General features: G+C 38.0%; 1 protein-coding gene across 1 annotated transcript in view; it reads right to left on the bottom strand.

Annotated features, from left to right (window-relative positions):
- IQCH (IQ motif containing H) overlaps window positions 1-16,944 on the bottom strand; it is a 197,492-nt gene that overhangs the window by 160,504 nt on the left and 20,044 nt on the right. The window contains exon 2 of the mRNA XM_032244599.1: window positions 4,824-4,944. Within this exon, the coding sequence (XP_032100490.1) occupies window positions 4,824-4,944 (121 nt within the window). The remainder of the gene's footprint in view (window positions 1-4,823; window positions 4,945-16,944) is intronic.

The following is a 16,944-nucleotide window of genomic DNA, read 5'->3' as shown; positions in this document are numbered from 1 at the left end:
GTAAGTACAATTTCAACCCTTGCTTTAGTGCTGGTTGAAGCAAGTATCTTGATTTCAGACAAATGTGTGTGCATCTATTGGAAGGAAAAAGTTAAGACTTTGGAATAAGCAGAAGAGCTTACTGAGCATCTTTTCATTGAAATGCTGGAACCTCTGAAGATGATCTGACCTACAGTCCTATAGGGCTCTGTATGCATCTTCGTTTTGTTTTGCTTTTTAAGAGACAGGGTCTCATTCTGTTGACCAGGTTGGAGTGCAGTGGCACCATCATAGCTCACCACACTCTTGAATGTCTGGGCTAAAGTGACCCTCCTGCCTTCTCCTTCCAAGTAGCTGAAACTATTGAAATAACATCTGGCTTTTTTTTTTTTGTAGACACTAGGTCTCACTATGTTGTCCAGGCTAGTCTTGAACTCCTGGCTTCAAGCAATCTTCCTGTCTTGGCCTCCCAAGGTGCTGGGATTATAGGCGTGAGCCACTGTGCCAGGCTGCATCTTTGTTTTTAATTGTCCATTTTATAATTCTCTAAAGATTAAGGTTCATTTGTAGAAATCTGATAAGAATGCCAATAAATCTTGTTTATACACATGCAAATTTAAATTCTTTCACATGGAAGGACAACTCTTCTCCCTGAAAAACCACTTTTGCATCCATTTACAAATTTGTTTAAATATTCTCGATTTATAAATGTGTCTATTTGGATTGTCCTTTTATCGTAACATCTTACTAGTTCCCTCACTTAATTAATAAGCTAATAAAATCTCTGACATGTGTTTTATATTTATATAAGAGTCATAACTTTACTTTTGAAAAAAATTATCCTTTAACAGTTTTGGAGTTCCCACTGAGATGAGCGCAAGTGTCACCCCGGCATGGGTGAGCAAAATCAAGCCTAGGCATGATTTTTCTTGGCTCCCACAGGTTAAAGTTTCTTGTTTTTCTAATTTTAATTTTACTTTCTATTAATTTGTTTTTCTTTTTAGTTCATTTATGGATGGCAAGTTATTCCCTGTTGGCAGCTGCCATGATTGGGAATTTGGTGATCTCTAGAAATGATCTAATGTCTTATAGAGAATACAGTTTCTTAGTTTTTATCCATCTGTCCATTTTGAGCTCAAATTAGGAATTTCTTGCTCACAAGGAAGGGGAACAACTCTTTGGTATCTAGACTGGTAAGCTTTTTGTGTTTCTGCATTTATTTTCTCTTTCTTTTTTCTTTTCTTTCTTTCTTTTTTCTTTTTTTTGAGAGGGTCTTACTCTATAGGCCAGGCTGGAGTGTGGTGGCATGATCTCAGTTCACTGCAACCTCCACCTCCAGGGCTTAAGCCACCCTCTCGACGCAGCCTTCTGACTAGGACTACAGGTGCACCACCATACCCAGATAGTTTTTGTATTTTTTGTTGAGGTTGGGGTTTCGCCATGTTGCCCAGGCTGGTCTTGAATTCCTGGACTCCAGCAATCCATCTATCTCAGTGGCCTCCCAAAGTGCTGTGATTAGAGGAATGAGCCACTGCGCCTGCCCACTGTGTTTATTCTCTATTTACCTGTGGCTGAAATTGTAGAATTGAGGGTATACAGGCTATTTGTATGTCTTTGTATCTGTAATATAGAAAGTTCCTAATCTCATATTGTGAGTGTAGAATGTTTTCCTGTCTCCAGATGTCATTAATAAATTGGATCATAAAGGCTCTTAAAGGAATTCTGTTCTGATTGGCTTGTAGAGATAAATAAGTGTTTATATAAACTGAATATTCATAAAATTCCCAGAAAATAAAGAAATCAAACTTGTAATACTTTGAATGTGCTCCCTGTACCTCCCAAATTCAGAAACTCTCATTGAGTCTCTACTTTTCACGGCACTATAGTAATTTACATAGTTTCAACGCTGTTCTCCTTGTACTAAAATATAATTAGAAAAATCACTTATGCAACCAAGGCCTTGCCTAGAATTTTACATTGAGAATAATGCCTATTAAATCAGGTATGAAAGTCACTTTTTTTTTTTTTTTTTTTGAGACAGAATCTCTCTCTGTTGCCCAAGCTGGAGTGCAGTGTCGTGATCTCGGCTCACTGCACCTCTGCCTCCCAGGCACCAGAATCAAGCAATTCTCGTGCCTCAGCCTCCCAAGTAGCTGGGATTACAGGTGCCTGCCACCACACCTGGCTAATGAGTCACTTTTAAAGAATCAAGGTTGATGCATTATAGAGCCAATGCTTACAAAGTCCTCTCAGAAAAACTAGCCTGGTATGTGACTTACATGATTTCCAGCCTTATAGGTGGTAAGAAGGTCACATGCTGTAGTCCCAAGAAGTTTAGGATATTTGGAGGACTTCTAGAAGAGAGGAATTTACCCAAATTTATAGGTCCTGCAGTTGAAATCTGATGAACAGAATTCCTTGGGCTTGATTTCCTAGCCTTGGGATAGCAAATAATAGGGGATTTTATTTAGACTGAGATTCCCTAGAAAAACTTCCAACAAAGCAAATTTAAGGTGGCTTATATGGAAATGAACATTCTTGCTCCACCTATGAAAATTATCGGGCCAATCCTACTGAGACCAACCTTATTTTGTGAATTTTTGGTTTTTGAGATCATTTTGATCAAAGGGGGAGAAGATTGTAAGAATTTTTTTTTAAGTTTTAGAATAAGCAAATGGGATCACTGGATACCCTTTTAATAGAGTCCTGAAGTCTCCAGTGAATATCTGAGCCTAGCCTTTGATGAGGCTATTTGCAACTCTGTAGAGATTGAGGTTACTTTGTAAATATCTGATCATAGTGCAAATAATTCTTATCTATAGACTTGAAAATAAATTCTGTCTGGTGAAGGGGAATTCTCATGGGAAATCCAATTTTGCATTTATTTGCAAATTTACTTCAATATTCCTGATCTACAAATGTGTCCATTCTTTGGATTCTCTTTTGAACTGGTTGTGAATTGATGAATTAAATAAAAATCTCTGACCTGTGTTCATTTTATATTTGTATGAGAGTCATGATTTTAGCTGTTTTTGAAAGTTATCCTTTAACAACATTGTTTCATTAAACCCTCATACCACTCTTAATTCCCTGTTGAATAGATTAGGAATTGGAAGTTCATTCATTCCGTTTATTTGTTTAATCAATAAAGTGCCTATTATGTGTCAAGAACTATTCTGGGGGCTGGGGATGCAGTGGTGAACCAGAAAGACCTCATGGAGCCTCTAGTGGTGAAGAAGATATTAAATAGATTTACGAATAGATGCATTATGATAAATTGTGATAATCTCTGAAGGAAAAGGACAGGAGCTTGAGGAAGTGACCTTTACTGGCAAAGGAAAAGGCACTTGTGAAGGCCTCATTTGCAAATGTGCTTGGCCTGATAAAAATCAGAGAGAAGGCCTGGGTGGCTAAGCGTAGAAAGAGCTGAGTGAGATGAGAAACGGAGATGTAGGTGAGGGCCAGATCAAGCATGCCTGGTTTACAGAGTTCAGTTTATTCTAACATCAGAAAGCAATTTGCCTCAGGTCACACAGAGCCAAGCTGAAATCTGGTCTATGTAAAGTAACACTTGTATTCTTAGCCATATGGAGGGGTGGTGGAAAGCTTTCTTTTTTGGATTTAGCCAGGTATTCAAGAAAAAGTAGGAAAGTTTACAGTGCATTTTTCAAAATGCTTCTCTCTTCTGCATGTTATTAGTCTTTCATCTCATTCCAGACCTGTGTAGATCTGGGGTAAGACTTAAACAACCTTAAAGGGCAACAGGAACACCTAAAAAAATAGACACACTGTATTTATATTTCTGTGGCTTGTGGTTTCCTGACATTCATAGTATCTTGCACAATACCAGACATATGGCAAGTACTCAATAAATACATGCTGATTAATTGTTTTATTAATCCCTAATACTATGGTAGGCTATGTGTTCTCATGAATATAATTTAGAAATGAAAATGTGATTTCTTTTCTGGATGAAGTTGCCAAAATTCTAGATTTACCTTTATTTTGTGGCAATTTTTTTTATTGTTTCTATGCTAAAGCATAGCTGATAGACAGACGGATAGACAGACAGATAGACAAATTCATTCATTCATTCATTCATTCACTCACTATTTCATTCATCCTAATTTGGTTCAGGAAAAATACAAGATTATATTAAAGCAAGAAATGAGAACACTCTGCTGGTGTTACTCAGTATTCCCAGGAAGTAAATATTCCATAAGCTAACTAGAAAGCATATGACAAAAAGATCACTGAACAATGGTATATAACTAGGAAAGATGTGAGAAGCTTAACAAATCCAGAGACTTATAATGATCTCAGGTTCTCTACCACCACCAGACAGCGAATGCAGCAGCTAGAAGCTAGAGGACTTTGAATTTCTAGGTGCCAGAAGAACCTTTGGGAACCAGCTTTGGGTCCTAGATATTCCAGACAACAGACAGAAGGTAAGATAAGGGGTAATTAAAGACCATCTCATTAAGTTATATTTGAGATAGGAAAGGGGATCCACCTAATTCTTTAACACTTTGGTCAATTAAATTAAATAGCAGGGAAAAGTAGAGACGGTTACATTTAGGACATTCAGTAGCTGGTCACTCGTTTGCTTATTCTTTTATTTTCTTATTCACTCAACCAACACTTAGTATCTACAAATTGCTGGATATGGTTCTAGGTACTAGATATACTGAGATAAAGATGAGATCCTTTGCTTAAAAACAAAATCCACTGGTTTCACAAGACTAGAGTTTAGACTAAAACATGTATGAACACTAATTATATTAATTCTGGCTTCATATTTCCTTATAAGGATAGTCACATAACATGGCTATTCAATCACTAACCTCTGTTGGCATCTGCTTGTAAGACCTGTATAGGAGTGAAATAGGGATCTGTGCGACGAGAAGATGGCAGAACCGTGAGGTTGGATATGGTAGACCCTTTGATTAACTTCTGAACCTTTACCTAGATAAAAAAAAATTTGTTTCAGCAAACACTTTTGCCTTGACAGTGAACATGGTTTTTCTTCTTGTAAACAATAAAGTTATGAATAGTTTAAGTTTTAATAAAGTAGCAATATCAGCTCCAATTTTATTGCTCATGAATACCCTGTGTATTGTCTACTACTGTCAGGAGTTTGTGTAATTTAAAATAGTTAATTAAATCCAATTAACATGTTGTGATTTCCACTATATAAAGTCAGTATAGTAGTTAATAAAAGAACTGTTAAGATTTTGTTCAATTTTAATGACTAAATATAAAAATGCAAAATCTTGACAGAGGAGGTTTTGAATACAGCAAAGTTTTGTACCAAAAAATTTTCCTAGGAAATAAATGTTAAAGGGTTTAGGCTAAAAAAAAAACCACCAAAAAAAAAAAAAAAAAAACTGGAAGAATTCAAAGATAACGTATCAATCAATATTAACAGGTTAAAGATAAACTCTGAGTAGGTTCTTTTGCAGATCTCAGAGATGATTACAAAGACACAATATCTAGATCAGTTATAGAAGATACTTTTCCTAAAGTCATAAACTGCTTTTATTACAGTTATGAAATATGAATTGTTTCTATTAAATGGTTTCTAGATTTTAAAGATTACATATATTGCATATAAATCACATTTGATTGTACAGTCCAAGTACACTATTTTTTCCTTTATTATACGAGTTTATAAATTACCTGGGCTCTCTCAGCAGGGAAGATGCAACTGTTTGGCATTTGTAGACTGAATTTTCAGGTCATTTTCCAAACATTAACTAATTTGCATAACTTCCAAGGGAACTAGGTAACAGTTTGCTATTTAACTAATAAAGAACTCAAGACACAAAGATTAGATTTGTTTCAGGCCATACAGTATACTAGATATGCACAGATTATTCAATTCTGAAATTAATCTGATTTTACATTAGCAAAATTTGGGATTGGACTTGGTTGCACAATACCTTATTGCCATCAAGGTTATAGTGACTTTAAGGAAAAAGAAAGGGAAAGCTCCATTAAGACTAGGGGGAGAAATCACTTTACAAAATTAGTATCTATTAGTTGAGAAATGTCTGTATGGGCAAAGAGTTAGGGCCCCCACTGCCAGGATGTGGTAACCCCATGAAGATCAAATACTTTGATGATGTTCAGTAAATAAATAAATATTTTGAATAGGAAAGAGTAGACTGTTAGTGCAATCTGTTTCTTCCCAGGTGAATCAGAAGGAGAAAGGGAGGTGCTACCAGCCTCGCCTTAATAAGTACGGGACTCATAAGAAGATTTATTGTGAGACTCTGGTCTTGCTGAGCCACCTTGGTTTCTGGCCTTCATCCTCATCTCTCCTCTCCCCACCTCATCTCCAGACATAAGCAGCTTCCAGGGTCTCCTCCTAATCAGGGAGGCTGAGATATCCAATGCACTATGCTCTAGAAGGTATGTATGTTGCTGAGGATATTCAATATCAAAAGTGGCAGGGTCTCCACTTGTCTGATTGATATAAGGATATACGGGTCAGTGAGAAAAAGGTAAACTGGAAAAAGAGAGAAAGATTCAACTTAAATAAAACTGTCAAGTACTGTGATTATGTAAAATATAGGTTTGGCAGTTTCAGGACACAGAGCATAATTTATCTGGATTTTCTGAAAGCCTTTGACAAAGAACACCTGACAAACTGCTCTTGAAAGCTAAAGTAGCAGGATCCAATATAAAACACAACATAAAGGATGACACAAAGGAGAGGATGGTAGGCAGGTGATGTTCAGACTCTGTCAGGCAATCAGCACATTCATTTAATTCTTTCAATTACATCAATCTCAACAATGCAAAAACAAGACCCAAGAACTATGCTGAAAAGGCAGTGACGTGACGTGTGCGTGTGTGTGCGTGCATGTGCGTGTGCGTGTGTGTGTGTGCTGGGGGATGGAAGGTAGTGTTTTCATTTACAGAAATAAATCCCTCAGATAGTATCTTGGATAGGAAACATCTGCCCACTCTGCTGTCCTATTCCATGGCAAGGATAACCACTTCTGCAAATGCTTGGTTGGTGGGTGAAGGAACGAAAACAACCTTCAGCATTTACTGAGCACTTACTATATACTGCAGCACTAACTTTAACACAATGAGCATTACATTTCATGAGCAATGGAAAAGCTAAGGGCTGTAGGAGTATAGAAGAGGGAGTAATTAACTCTGCCTGCTGGTATTGCAGAAGGCTTTGCAGTGACTCTCAGCCCTGGATATATATTAGAATCACTCAGGGAGCTTTTTAAAAATACTGCTGCCTGGGCCACAACCTGGGCAATTAACTCAGAATAGCTGGACTGGGGCCTGGGCCTCGGTATTTCTAGAAAGCTCCCAAGGTGATTCTGATGCCCAGCCAAAGCTAAGATGTACTGCAATAAGTGATATTTAAATTGCACCTTAAAGAAAGCACTAAATTATATCAGGTGGAGAAGAGGATGCAGTTATAGGTAGAAAAAGTGGTAGCAATGGAGCAAAATAGCATATTTTACACATGAAGATTTCACTGATGAGGAGGAGCTCTATGTGACTGGAGCATAGGGCATGGATATGAGAAGGAGCATAGGACAGGGGAATGAAACCGGAAAGGTAGATTGAGACTGATGCAAATTAAAGAAACCAGCTTTGCCAGGTGCGGTGGCTCATGCCTATAATCCCAGCACTTTGGGAGGCTGAGGCGGGTAGATCATGAGGTCAGGAGTTCAAGACCAGCCTGGGCAACATGGTGAAACCCCATCTCTACTAAAAATACAAAAATTAGCTGGGTATGGGGGCAGGCACCTGTAATCCCAGCTGCTCAGGAGGCTGAGGCAGAGAACTGCTTGAACTTGAGAGGTGGAGTTTGCAGTGAGCCAAGATCGTGCCACAGCACTCCAGCCTGAGTGACAGAGTGAGACTCCGTCTCAAAAGGAAAAAAACAAAAAAAAAAAGAAACCAGCTTTATGAAAGTGCTGATTGCCTGAAAGAATTCAAACATCATCTGCTGTGGCTTCTTTTTTTTGTCGTGCTTTTTATTATATTTTATTCTGCAACCATACTTTGTAGTTTGTATATAAATCATATTACAAATAGAACAATGTCCCCTTCTATCTAGTTCTTCATTATTATTTCCTAAACTGGAATTCAGGACATTATCACTTGATGCTAAATCTTCTAAAATAGCTTAAATTTTTTTTTAAGACAGGGTCTCACTCTGTCACCCAGGCTGGAGTTCAGTGGCATGATCACAGCTCATTGCAGCCTTGACCTCCTGAGCTCAGGTGATTTTCCCACCTCAGCCTCCCAGGTAGCTGGGACCACAGCTGTGCACCAACACACCTGGTTAATTTTTTGTAAAGACAGGGTTTTGCTCTATTGCCCAGGCTGGTCTTGAAATCCTGAGCTCAAGCCATCCTCCTGCTTGGCCTCTCAAAGTGTTCGGATTACAGGTGTGAACCACTGTACCCGGCCAACAATTGTTTTGAAAATGTAAAAAATATAGAAAAACGTAAATAAGAAAACAGCTATCATATTCCCACCAGCCAGAATTAACCATTGTTAATATTCTGGCATATATGCTCCCAGTGTTTTCAAATAGAAAAACCATTCTATTTTATTATTCTGGTAAAAATCATGTATGCCCATTATAAAGATTCCAAGCAGTGTAGAAATACAAAAGACAAAAGCTTAAGAAATCATGCCAAATATCATCAGGTGATCCATCATCCCTGACTTCTTTAGAATGATACATCCTTGTATAAAAAATAGGACTTATTAATTTTACATAAATTTAATAGAAGGAAAAACAGTGGAAAGGAACCTAATACATTATTAAACCTCAAATAATATTTCTTTACCACAAGATTTCTCTGAATTAAATGATTCCTTTGCAAGGGCTGGCAAATTATTCCTTAAAGGGTCAAATAATAAATATTTTAGTCATGGGGGCTCTGTTCAGATCAGTTGTCTTACTATCTGTTATTCAGATAGTAAGAAAGCAGCATGCAGACAATGTCTAAATAAATGGGTGAAGCTGTGTGCCGTGGTCTGAATGTTAGCCTCCTCCCTAAATTCATATGTTGAAACAATCACAAATGTGATATTTTTAAGAGATGAGGCCTTTGGAGGGTGGTTAAATCATGAGGATGGAACCATCATGAATGGAATTAATGCTCTTATAAAAGAGACCCCAGAGAGCTGTCATGTCCCCTCCATCATGTGAGGACACAGAGAGAAGGTGCCATCTATGAACCAGGAAATAGGTCCTCACCAGACACCAAATCTGCCACTAGCTTGATTTTGGACTTCTCAGCTTCCAAAACCATGAGAAATAAATTTCTGTTGTTTACAAACCACCCAGTTTATCGTATTTCGTTACAGCAGCCCAAATGGACAAAAATTTTATTTACAAGAACAGGTGGTCAGCCCTCAAGCAGTAGTTTGTGTACCCCTGCTCTAGAGTTAAATAAAGTTGATTATGAAAATTGTTTAGATCTATTTACCACATGATTTTATTTTGGATAGGATATCTTAGCTTCAAATGGTGAGAACATTAGCACTCTCTTGATGCCCTGTTCTCCTCTCCCTCACTTCCCCAATCTTTATTGTATCATTATTTTTACACAATCCAGATTTATAATGTTCACATTCTGTTTTGATACCATAATTTTATGATTGTTTAGTGTTAGTTCTACATGTAAATGGGTCCAGTGCTTACAAACAGTTCATCTGTCATAGCTTCTCTGCTTGAGCTCTTTATTTTGTTTGATCTCTTAATTGGCTGGCTTTCGTTACCAAGCAGTTCTTCCCAACAAGTGTTCATGTGTACTTTACTAGAATTAAAGCAAGTAATGTTTGAATTACATCGGGGGTCACCCTTTCTTTTCTTTAAATTTTGCAGACATTGCACCATTTTCTTCCACAATGAGAATCATTGTGAAATCTGACAGCCATCTGCCTTTCCACCCCGGTAGGTGATTTACTTTCTTTTTATCTGGATATCTGAAGCATTCTTTGTCTTTGAAATCCAAATGTTTAACTAAAAAATATTTTTATGTTAAATATTCTAAATCAAATTTTCCTGGTATTTGATGCTTTCTTTTTACCTGTAGACTCAGCTCTTTCTTGACCTTGAGAAAAATTTTCTTATATTATTACATTATTCAATACCTTTCCTCTTTCATTTTCTGGCTTCTCTGTCTTAGGGACACCAAATATCCTTAAATGTTGGCTCATCCTTATCTTTCATATTGTGTTACTTGGTTCCTCTTAGAATAGGACATCCTGAGTTTTAGCTGAACACATGGCTGTCCAGTTACAGAATACATTTCCCAGCATCCCCTGTGCCTAAATGTGGACCAGTGACCAAATTCCGGCCAATAAGATGTAAGCAGAAGTCAGTGTAACTTCTGGGTCATGTCCTCAGAGTGCTTGCCAGCACTATCATTATCCTTCCTATGGGCTAAAAAGTGGGTGTGGAAAGGAGCCAGCTTCTACCATTGGGGTAAGAATGTCCTGTAACTACTGTAATGAGGAGCTGATGGAGATCAAGATGAAAGAAATCACATCTTAAATGACAGTGTGGAGCAGAGCTGTCCTGCCAGCCTTGGACTTCTCAATTGTGGACTGTTTTGAGAGTGAGAAATAAACTTATTTAAGTCATCATATTTTTGGATTTCTTTATTAGTCTGTACCAATCTAACAGGAGTATCTATTAGCTTCTCATTAACCTCCTTTGTCTTTTTCTTCTGCATGTACTGTACTTACAGTCTTTTCTCTATGCCAGTATTTCAATATTCAGCAGTGTTTTTTATATTCATTGTACTTATAGTTTATTTATGAGTTCCATAAAGTATTCTGGTATTCAATTTGTTTCCTTATATCTGCAATCACCCTTTTTTAAATTCTGCTATTTTATCATCTCATGTTTGAGCTCTAGTTGTATTTAATTTATGTTCTTATTAAGTTGTAGTATAATGTGAAGAAACTGTGAGAAAATTCCTTTTGTTCCTTCATTTATGCTTTTTCTAGGTTAGACTTTGTCTTTTGCAGCCCACGATTCTCCCTCCATCTCCCCTCCCTTGCTTTCATTAGTTGTGGGTGAAATACTGACACAGAGAAAATGCAAAGACCATTGGAAATCTGTATTGTGACCATATCATTTGTTTTTCCTTTGTGCATACTTGGGTAGCTCCACCCAGACATTTCACTTGCTGTGATACAGAATCTCCTCTCCCCATTATCTGGTACCAGTGTGATCTCTCCCAGCCACACTTCAGAACTGGGCATTCTGCTTGTTTTTCTGCCTTTCTGTTACCTGAGGGCTTGGAGTGGGGAAGCCTCTGTTGAGGTATGCAGTCCTTGTTAAGAGTTTTTAGGCTCTCCTGCCTCTCTTGAGATCTTGATAAACATCCCCTATCAGGACTTGCTGACTTAGTTGAAGACAAGGCCATCCCTCCCTACCTTCAATCCCCAAGCACTTTGGAATATGTTCATAGAGTCCTGAAGACTTTGCTTCTCTTAGAAAATATCAGACACATTATTTACCTTCCAATTTTATATTTCTTAAAAGCCTCCTTAGTCAGAAGACAGAAAAAAATAAGGATGTGTGCTTGATTGTCTTCCTTCCGGATTTTGCAGTACTTTTGTGAATCTCAGTATTTTTATAATTTACTGGTAGTACTTAGAAGGTTGGGAAAGGTTAGGACTGGAGCTATGCTGTACCTCTCTACTTTGCTCCAGAATCTTCTGCTTCGTGAATTTGTGCTCGAACTGGATGATCATATTTGGCAACCCTGCCCCAACCCCCTCTGCATATTATGAAAAAGGACAACTAAGAAACAGAAAGGAAAAATAACCAGAGCATACAGTTTATCAATTTCAGAGGCAAAATGAAAAATGCATGTCACTGTTTCATGGTCCAGTGGGGTTTGTTTTTACTGTACTTTCTTGCTTTCTGAGTTTCTGATGCTTTCATCAAGCACAGCTTAGATCAATGACTCTAGCCGTATGTCCTACCACTCTGCCCACTTTCTCATGACTATCTTGGTGCCACTTAACTTAGATACATTAAGAGTCTCACTTTCTCTCAGTCAGGTTTACCAGCATTCTCGGAGACAGAAGAAAATTCCCTGGGGAGGCATCTTGGCAAGAGTCTTGGGCTTGGAGCACTGGATTGGATTCCTAGCTCTGTCACTTAATTAGCAATGTGCAGAGTGTATGTTATTTAACTTCTCTGAGTTTCAGTTTTATCTTCTATAAAATAGGAATCCTCTTATCTACAGGGCAAGTGATTTTTATGTAAAGGATCTGTTTCTGGAGACATTTCATAATTCTGAACTCACGTAATTCAAGACAGGCAAAGAATGCCAGGTATGGCAAAGACTGCTGACTAACATCCAGGTACTCCTCAGCCAGAAATTACATCTCCCAGACTCCCTTGCAGCTTTGTGTGGCTTTCTGACAAGGTTCTGGCCAGTGGTATAGGAATCTAGTGACTCTACTGACTGAAATAAAGACAGGATGGTGGGAGCTGAGTAGCCACCTGAGATCACAAGATGCCTATCCAGGAGGTAAGAGCAGTCAGATGGAAAGTGTGTATGTACTTGACATTGAAGAACTGCCAAATGAGCCACAAACTGCTATGCTCAAACTGTTAACTATGGTTGTATTTAATCTATTGTTATTTTCTACATGTTCAGAACTCACATCCTAAATAATACAGGACACACACACACACACACACACTCACACAAAACATATAGTGAATTATATATATAATTCTTTTTATTTTTTTTATTTCGGCTGACCGCAACCTCCGCCTCCTGGGTTCAGGCAATTCTCCTGCCTCAGCCTCCTGAGTAGCTGGGATTACAGGCACGCGCCACCATGCCCAGCTAATTTTTTGTATTTTTAGTGGAGACGGGGTTTCACCATGTTGACCAGGATGGTCTCGATCTCTTGACCTCGTGATCCACCCGCCTCGGCCTCCCAAAGTGCTGGGATTACAGGCTTGAGCCACCGCGCCCGGCTATATATAATTCTTGAATTTTATATATACATATATATATAGTAATAGCTATAATTCACTTGAATAGTGAATTGTGTGTGTGTGTGTGTGTGTGTGTATGTATAGAAATATATAAAACTCACTCAAATTTGAATTATTTCAAACTTTATTTACAAAGCTAGAATTTGGCTGGGTGCAGCAGCTAATGCCTGCAATCCCAGTGCTTTGGGAGGGTGATATGGAGAATTGCTTAAGGCCAGGAGATCAATACCAGACTAAGCAACATAGTGAGATTGAGTCTCTACAAAAAATAACAAAATTTATCTGGGCATGCACCTGTAATCTCAGCTACTTGGGAGGCTGAGTGAGGCGAGAGGATCACTTGAGCCCAGGAGTTCAAGGCTGCACTGAGCTGTGATTATGCTACTGCACTCCAGCCTGAGTGACAGAGACCTGATCTTTAAATAAATAAATAAATAAAAATAAAAAATAAAGCAATAACTTATTTTGTATCATATTTTGAATTTATAGAATTCAATTTTACATTAAATTCACCAGCACTGTTCTTCCATAAAGCTACTGTGAAGAATTAATGAATTAATATATGGAGATGTACACCATAAATTATTTTTCACACCAGAAATGGGGTTTTTTCCATGTAAACATTTTATTGCAGTACAACATTCTTTTTTTTTTCATTTTTTTGTTTGTTGAGACAAAGTCTTTCTCTGCTGCCCAGGCTGGAGTGTGGTGGTGCAATCACAGCTGGCTGCAGCCTCAGCCGCCGAGGCTCATGCAATCTCCTATCTCAGTATCTTTAGCAGCTGGAACTACCACCAGGCCTGGGTAACTTTTGTATTTTGTGTACAGATGAGGTTTCCCCACGGTGTCCAGGCTGGTCTTAAACTCCTGGGCTCAAATGATCCTCCCACCTCAGCCTTCCAAAGTGCTGGGATTACAAGTGTGAGACACCATACCCGGCCACAACATTCATTTTTCAAAAGGCGTAAGTGATGAATTGTTATCAAGTGACCACTGTGGGTAACTAGCATTCACAGCAAGGAGTAGTGCATTGCAGGCACCAGAAGCCCTTCATGTGCTCCCTCCCAGTCACCACCACAGCTCAAAGGCAGCCAGGATTCTGAATTCCATTACCACCTATTGTTTTTCTGTTTTCAAACTTTATATAAATGGATTATTACAGTATGTATTCTTTTGTATCTGGCTTTTGTTCTTCCAAATGTGGTTGTGAGATTCACCATGTTGTTGTGTACAGCAGTATGTTCATGCCAACAACTTTTAAGTATTGATTTTATGTCATAAATTATACATATAATCAGTCAGACTTGCGCCTCACCTGGCACTGTTGCACTTCTTATAACATTCCTTCTGGAATATTCTCCTCCTCTCTGCTCTGCTATGAAATTCTTGTCACCCTTTAACAACTAGCTTAAATGTAATCTCCTGTAGGAAATCACTTCTGAACTCTTCTTCCTCTTATTTTCTATAGTTTTTCTTTTTACTTATCTTGTAACATTTATAACATATATTGTAATTATCTGTATACTATCCTGAAGGCATAGCACAATTCAGAACTCATCTAATTCTGTCTTATTATCATACTTGAAGAAGTAAAAGAGCAAAGAATGTTTTTTAAAAATAATCACTTGGCGGGGTGCAATGGCTCACAACTGTAATCCCAGCATTTTAGGAGGTGGAGATCGGCAGATCAAGAGGTCAGGAGTTCGAGAGCGGCCTGACCAACATGGCGAAATCCTCTCTCTACTAAAAATACAAAAATTAGCCAGGCATGGTGGTACGCACCTGTAATCCTAGCTACTCAGGAGGCTGAGGTAGGAGAATCACTTGAACCAGGGAGATGGAGATTGTAGTGAGCCGAGATCACACCATTGTTCTCCAGCCTAGGTGACAGAGCAAGACTCTGTCTCAATAATGATAATAATAATAATAATAATAATAATAAGTTGAGACTTTCTGGGAAGAAACAATTAAAATGGGCATATTAGTAGCAAATATTTTCTATTTTGCTAAAGGTAATACAGTAGCAAATATTATCTTTACGGTAATAGTGAAGCAGTTTACAAAAGAGTCTCTCTCCTGAAGACAATAATAACAAACTCTGGACAAAATGTAAAACCAAACAAATACAAAATAAAACCCAACTATTTGAAGGCACTGAGAATGAAAGCAGGCAGAAACTAGAGGGTAGCTGATCTTGAAAGAAGGGAGCTGCAACAGCTGAGATTTATGTGTGTGATTACTGGCCTGGAAGTACTTTCACACTATGAGAGGTAGAGTAGATATAATTCAATAAGAAAAACACAGCCTTACTGGCTTGAAAGCCAGAGGATGCAGTTTAGTGCTGTCATAAAAGCTGAAAATAGGGAGAAATAATAGAAATGAGGAAGTGGCAAGAAGGAGAGGAGATTCCAACATTTGCAAACAAATGCCATATAAATCCTTGGCTGACCTCTGAGCTCCATGTATTTGAAAGTGGTTTTTAAGGAGCCCAGCCAAGATGCACTGAGCAGAGATTTCAGCTGCTACCAACCACAGCAAGGATAGAGTCTGGAGTTAGAATCTAGCCAAATTAACTGCCTACTTGAATAAGAATCGACACTTTAGAAAGCAAAATAACAATTCCAATTCTCTACAACGTATCATTTATAATGCTCATAACAACGAAAGTTACTGCGTATACAAAGAAACAGGAAGAAGCATCCCATAGTCAAGAGAAAAAGTAGGCAATAAAAACAGATCCTAAGGTGACTCTGATATTAGAATGAGCAGATAAGGACTCTAGAGCTGCTGTTATACATATTTTAAAGACCTTAAAGAAAATATAATAATAAATGAATACATGGAAAATCTTGGCAGAGAAATTAAATGTATATAAAAGAGGACTAAATGGATATTCTAAAACTCAAAGTAAAATATTTGAAATAAAAATTAATGAAATAGATTTGACAGCAAATTAGAGTGGGCAGAAGAAAGGGTAGGGAACTTGAAGAGCAATCAATGGCTACTACCTAATCTGAATAACAGGAAAAAGAATTTTACATCATGGTTCTTCAGTGACCTGTGGGACAATATCATGTGGTTTAATCTGCATGTAATTGAAGCCCCAGAAGGAGAAGAGGAAGATAATTATAGAGAAAAATATTTAAAGAAACAATGGCAAAAATATTCCCCAATTTGTTGAAAAACAAACTTACAGATCCTAGAAACTCATACAGTGAATCCCAAGCAGAATAAACACAAAGAAAACTACATTCGAGCACATGATAATCAAACCCCTGGAAGTCAAAGGCAAAATAATCTTGAAAGCAGTCAGAAAAGGAAAAAAGATCCACTATATACACAGGGGAACAATTTGAATAATGGTTGACGTCTCATCAGAAACAATGGAACTTTAAAGCACCAAATAAGAAAAAAAAAAAAAAAGAAAACATGGCTACCTCAAATTCTATATCCAGTGAAAAATCTTTCAAAATAAAGGTCATCTAAAGACTTTTTTTTTTTTTTTTTTTTTTTGAGACTAAGTCTCCCTTTTGTTGCCCAGGCTGGAGGGCAATGGCATGATATTTGCTCACTGCAACCTCCACCTCCCGGAGTTCAAGTGATTCTCTTGTCTTGGCCTCCCATAGTATCTGAGATTACAGGCATGTACCACCATACCTGGCTAATTTTTATATTTCCAGTAGAGGCAGGGTTTCGCCATGTTGGCCAGGCTGGTCTCGAATTCCTGACCTCAAGTGATCTGTCTGCCTTGGCCTCCCAAAGTGTTGAGATTACAGGCATGAGCCACCATGTTTGGCCCATCTAAAGACTTTTTTTCTTTTTGACAGAAGACAAGCAAGTGTTACCAGCAGGCATGAGCTTTCTTTTAGAAAATGCTTAAGGCTGGGCATGGTGCCTCACGCCTGTAGTCCCAGCACTTTGGGAGGCTGAGGTGG

Source organism: Sapajus apella, unplaced genomic scaffold (genome assembly GCF_009761245.1).
Source record: "Sapajus apella isolate SASKATOON/1434 unplaced genomic scaffold, GSC_monkey_1.0 scaffold55, whole genome shotgun sequence".
NCBI lineage: Eukaryota > Metazoa > Chordata > Mammalia > Primates > Cebidae > Sapajus > Sapajus apella.
Note: the sequence above shows the minus strand (reverse complement) of the source record. Positions and strands in the feature narration are given on the sequence as shown.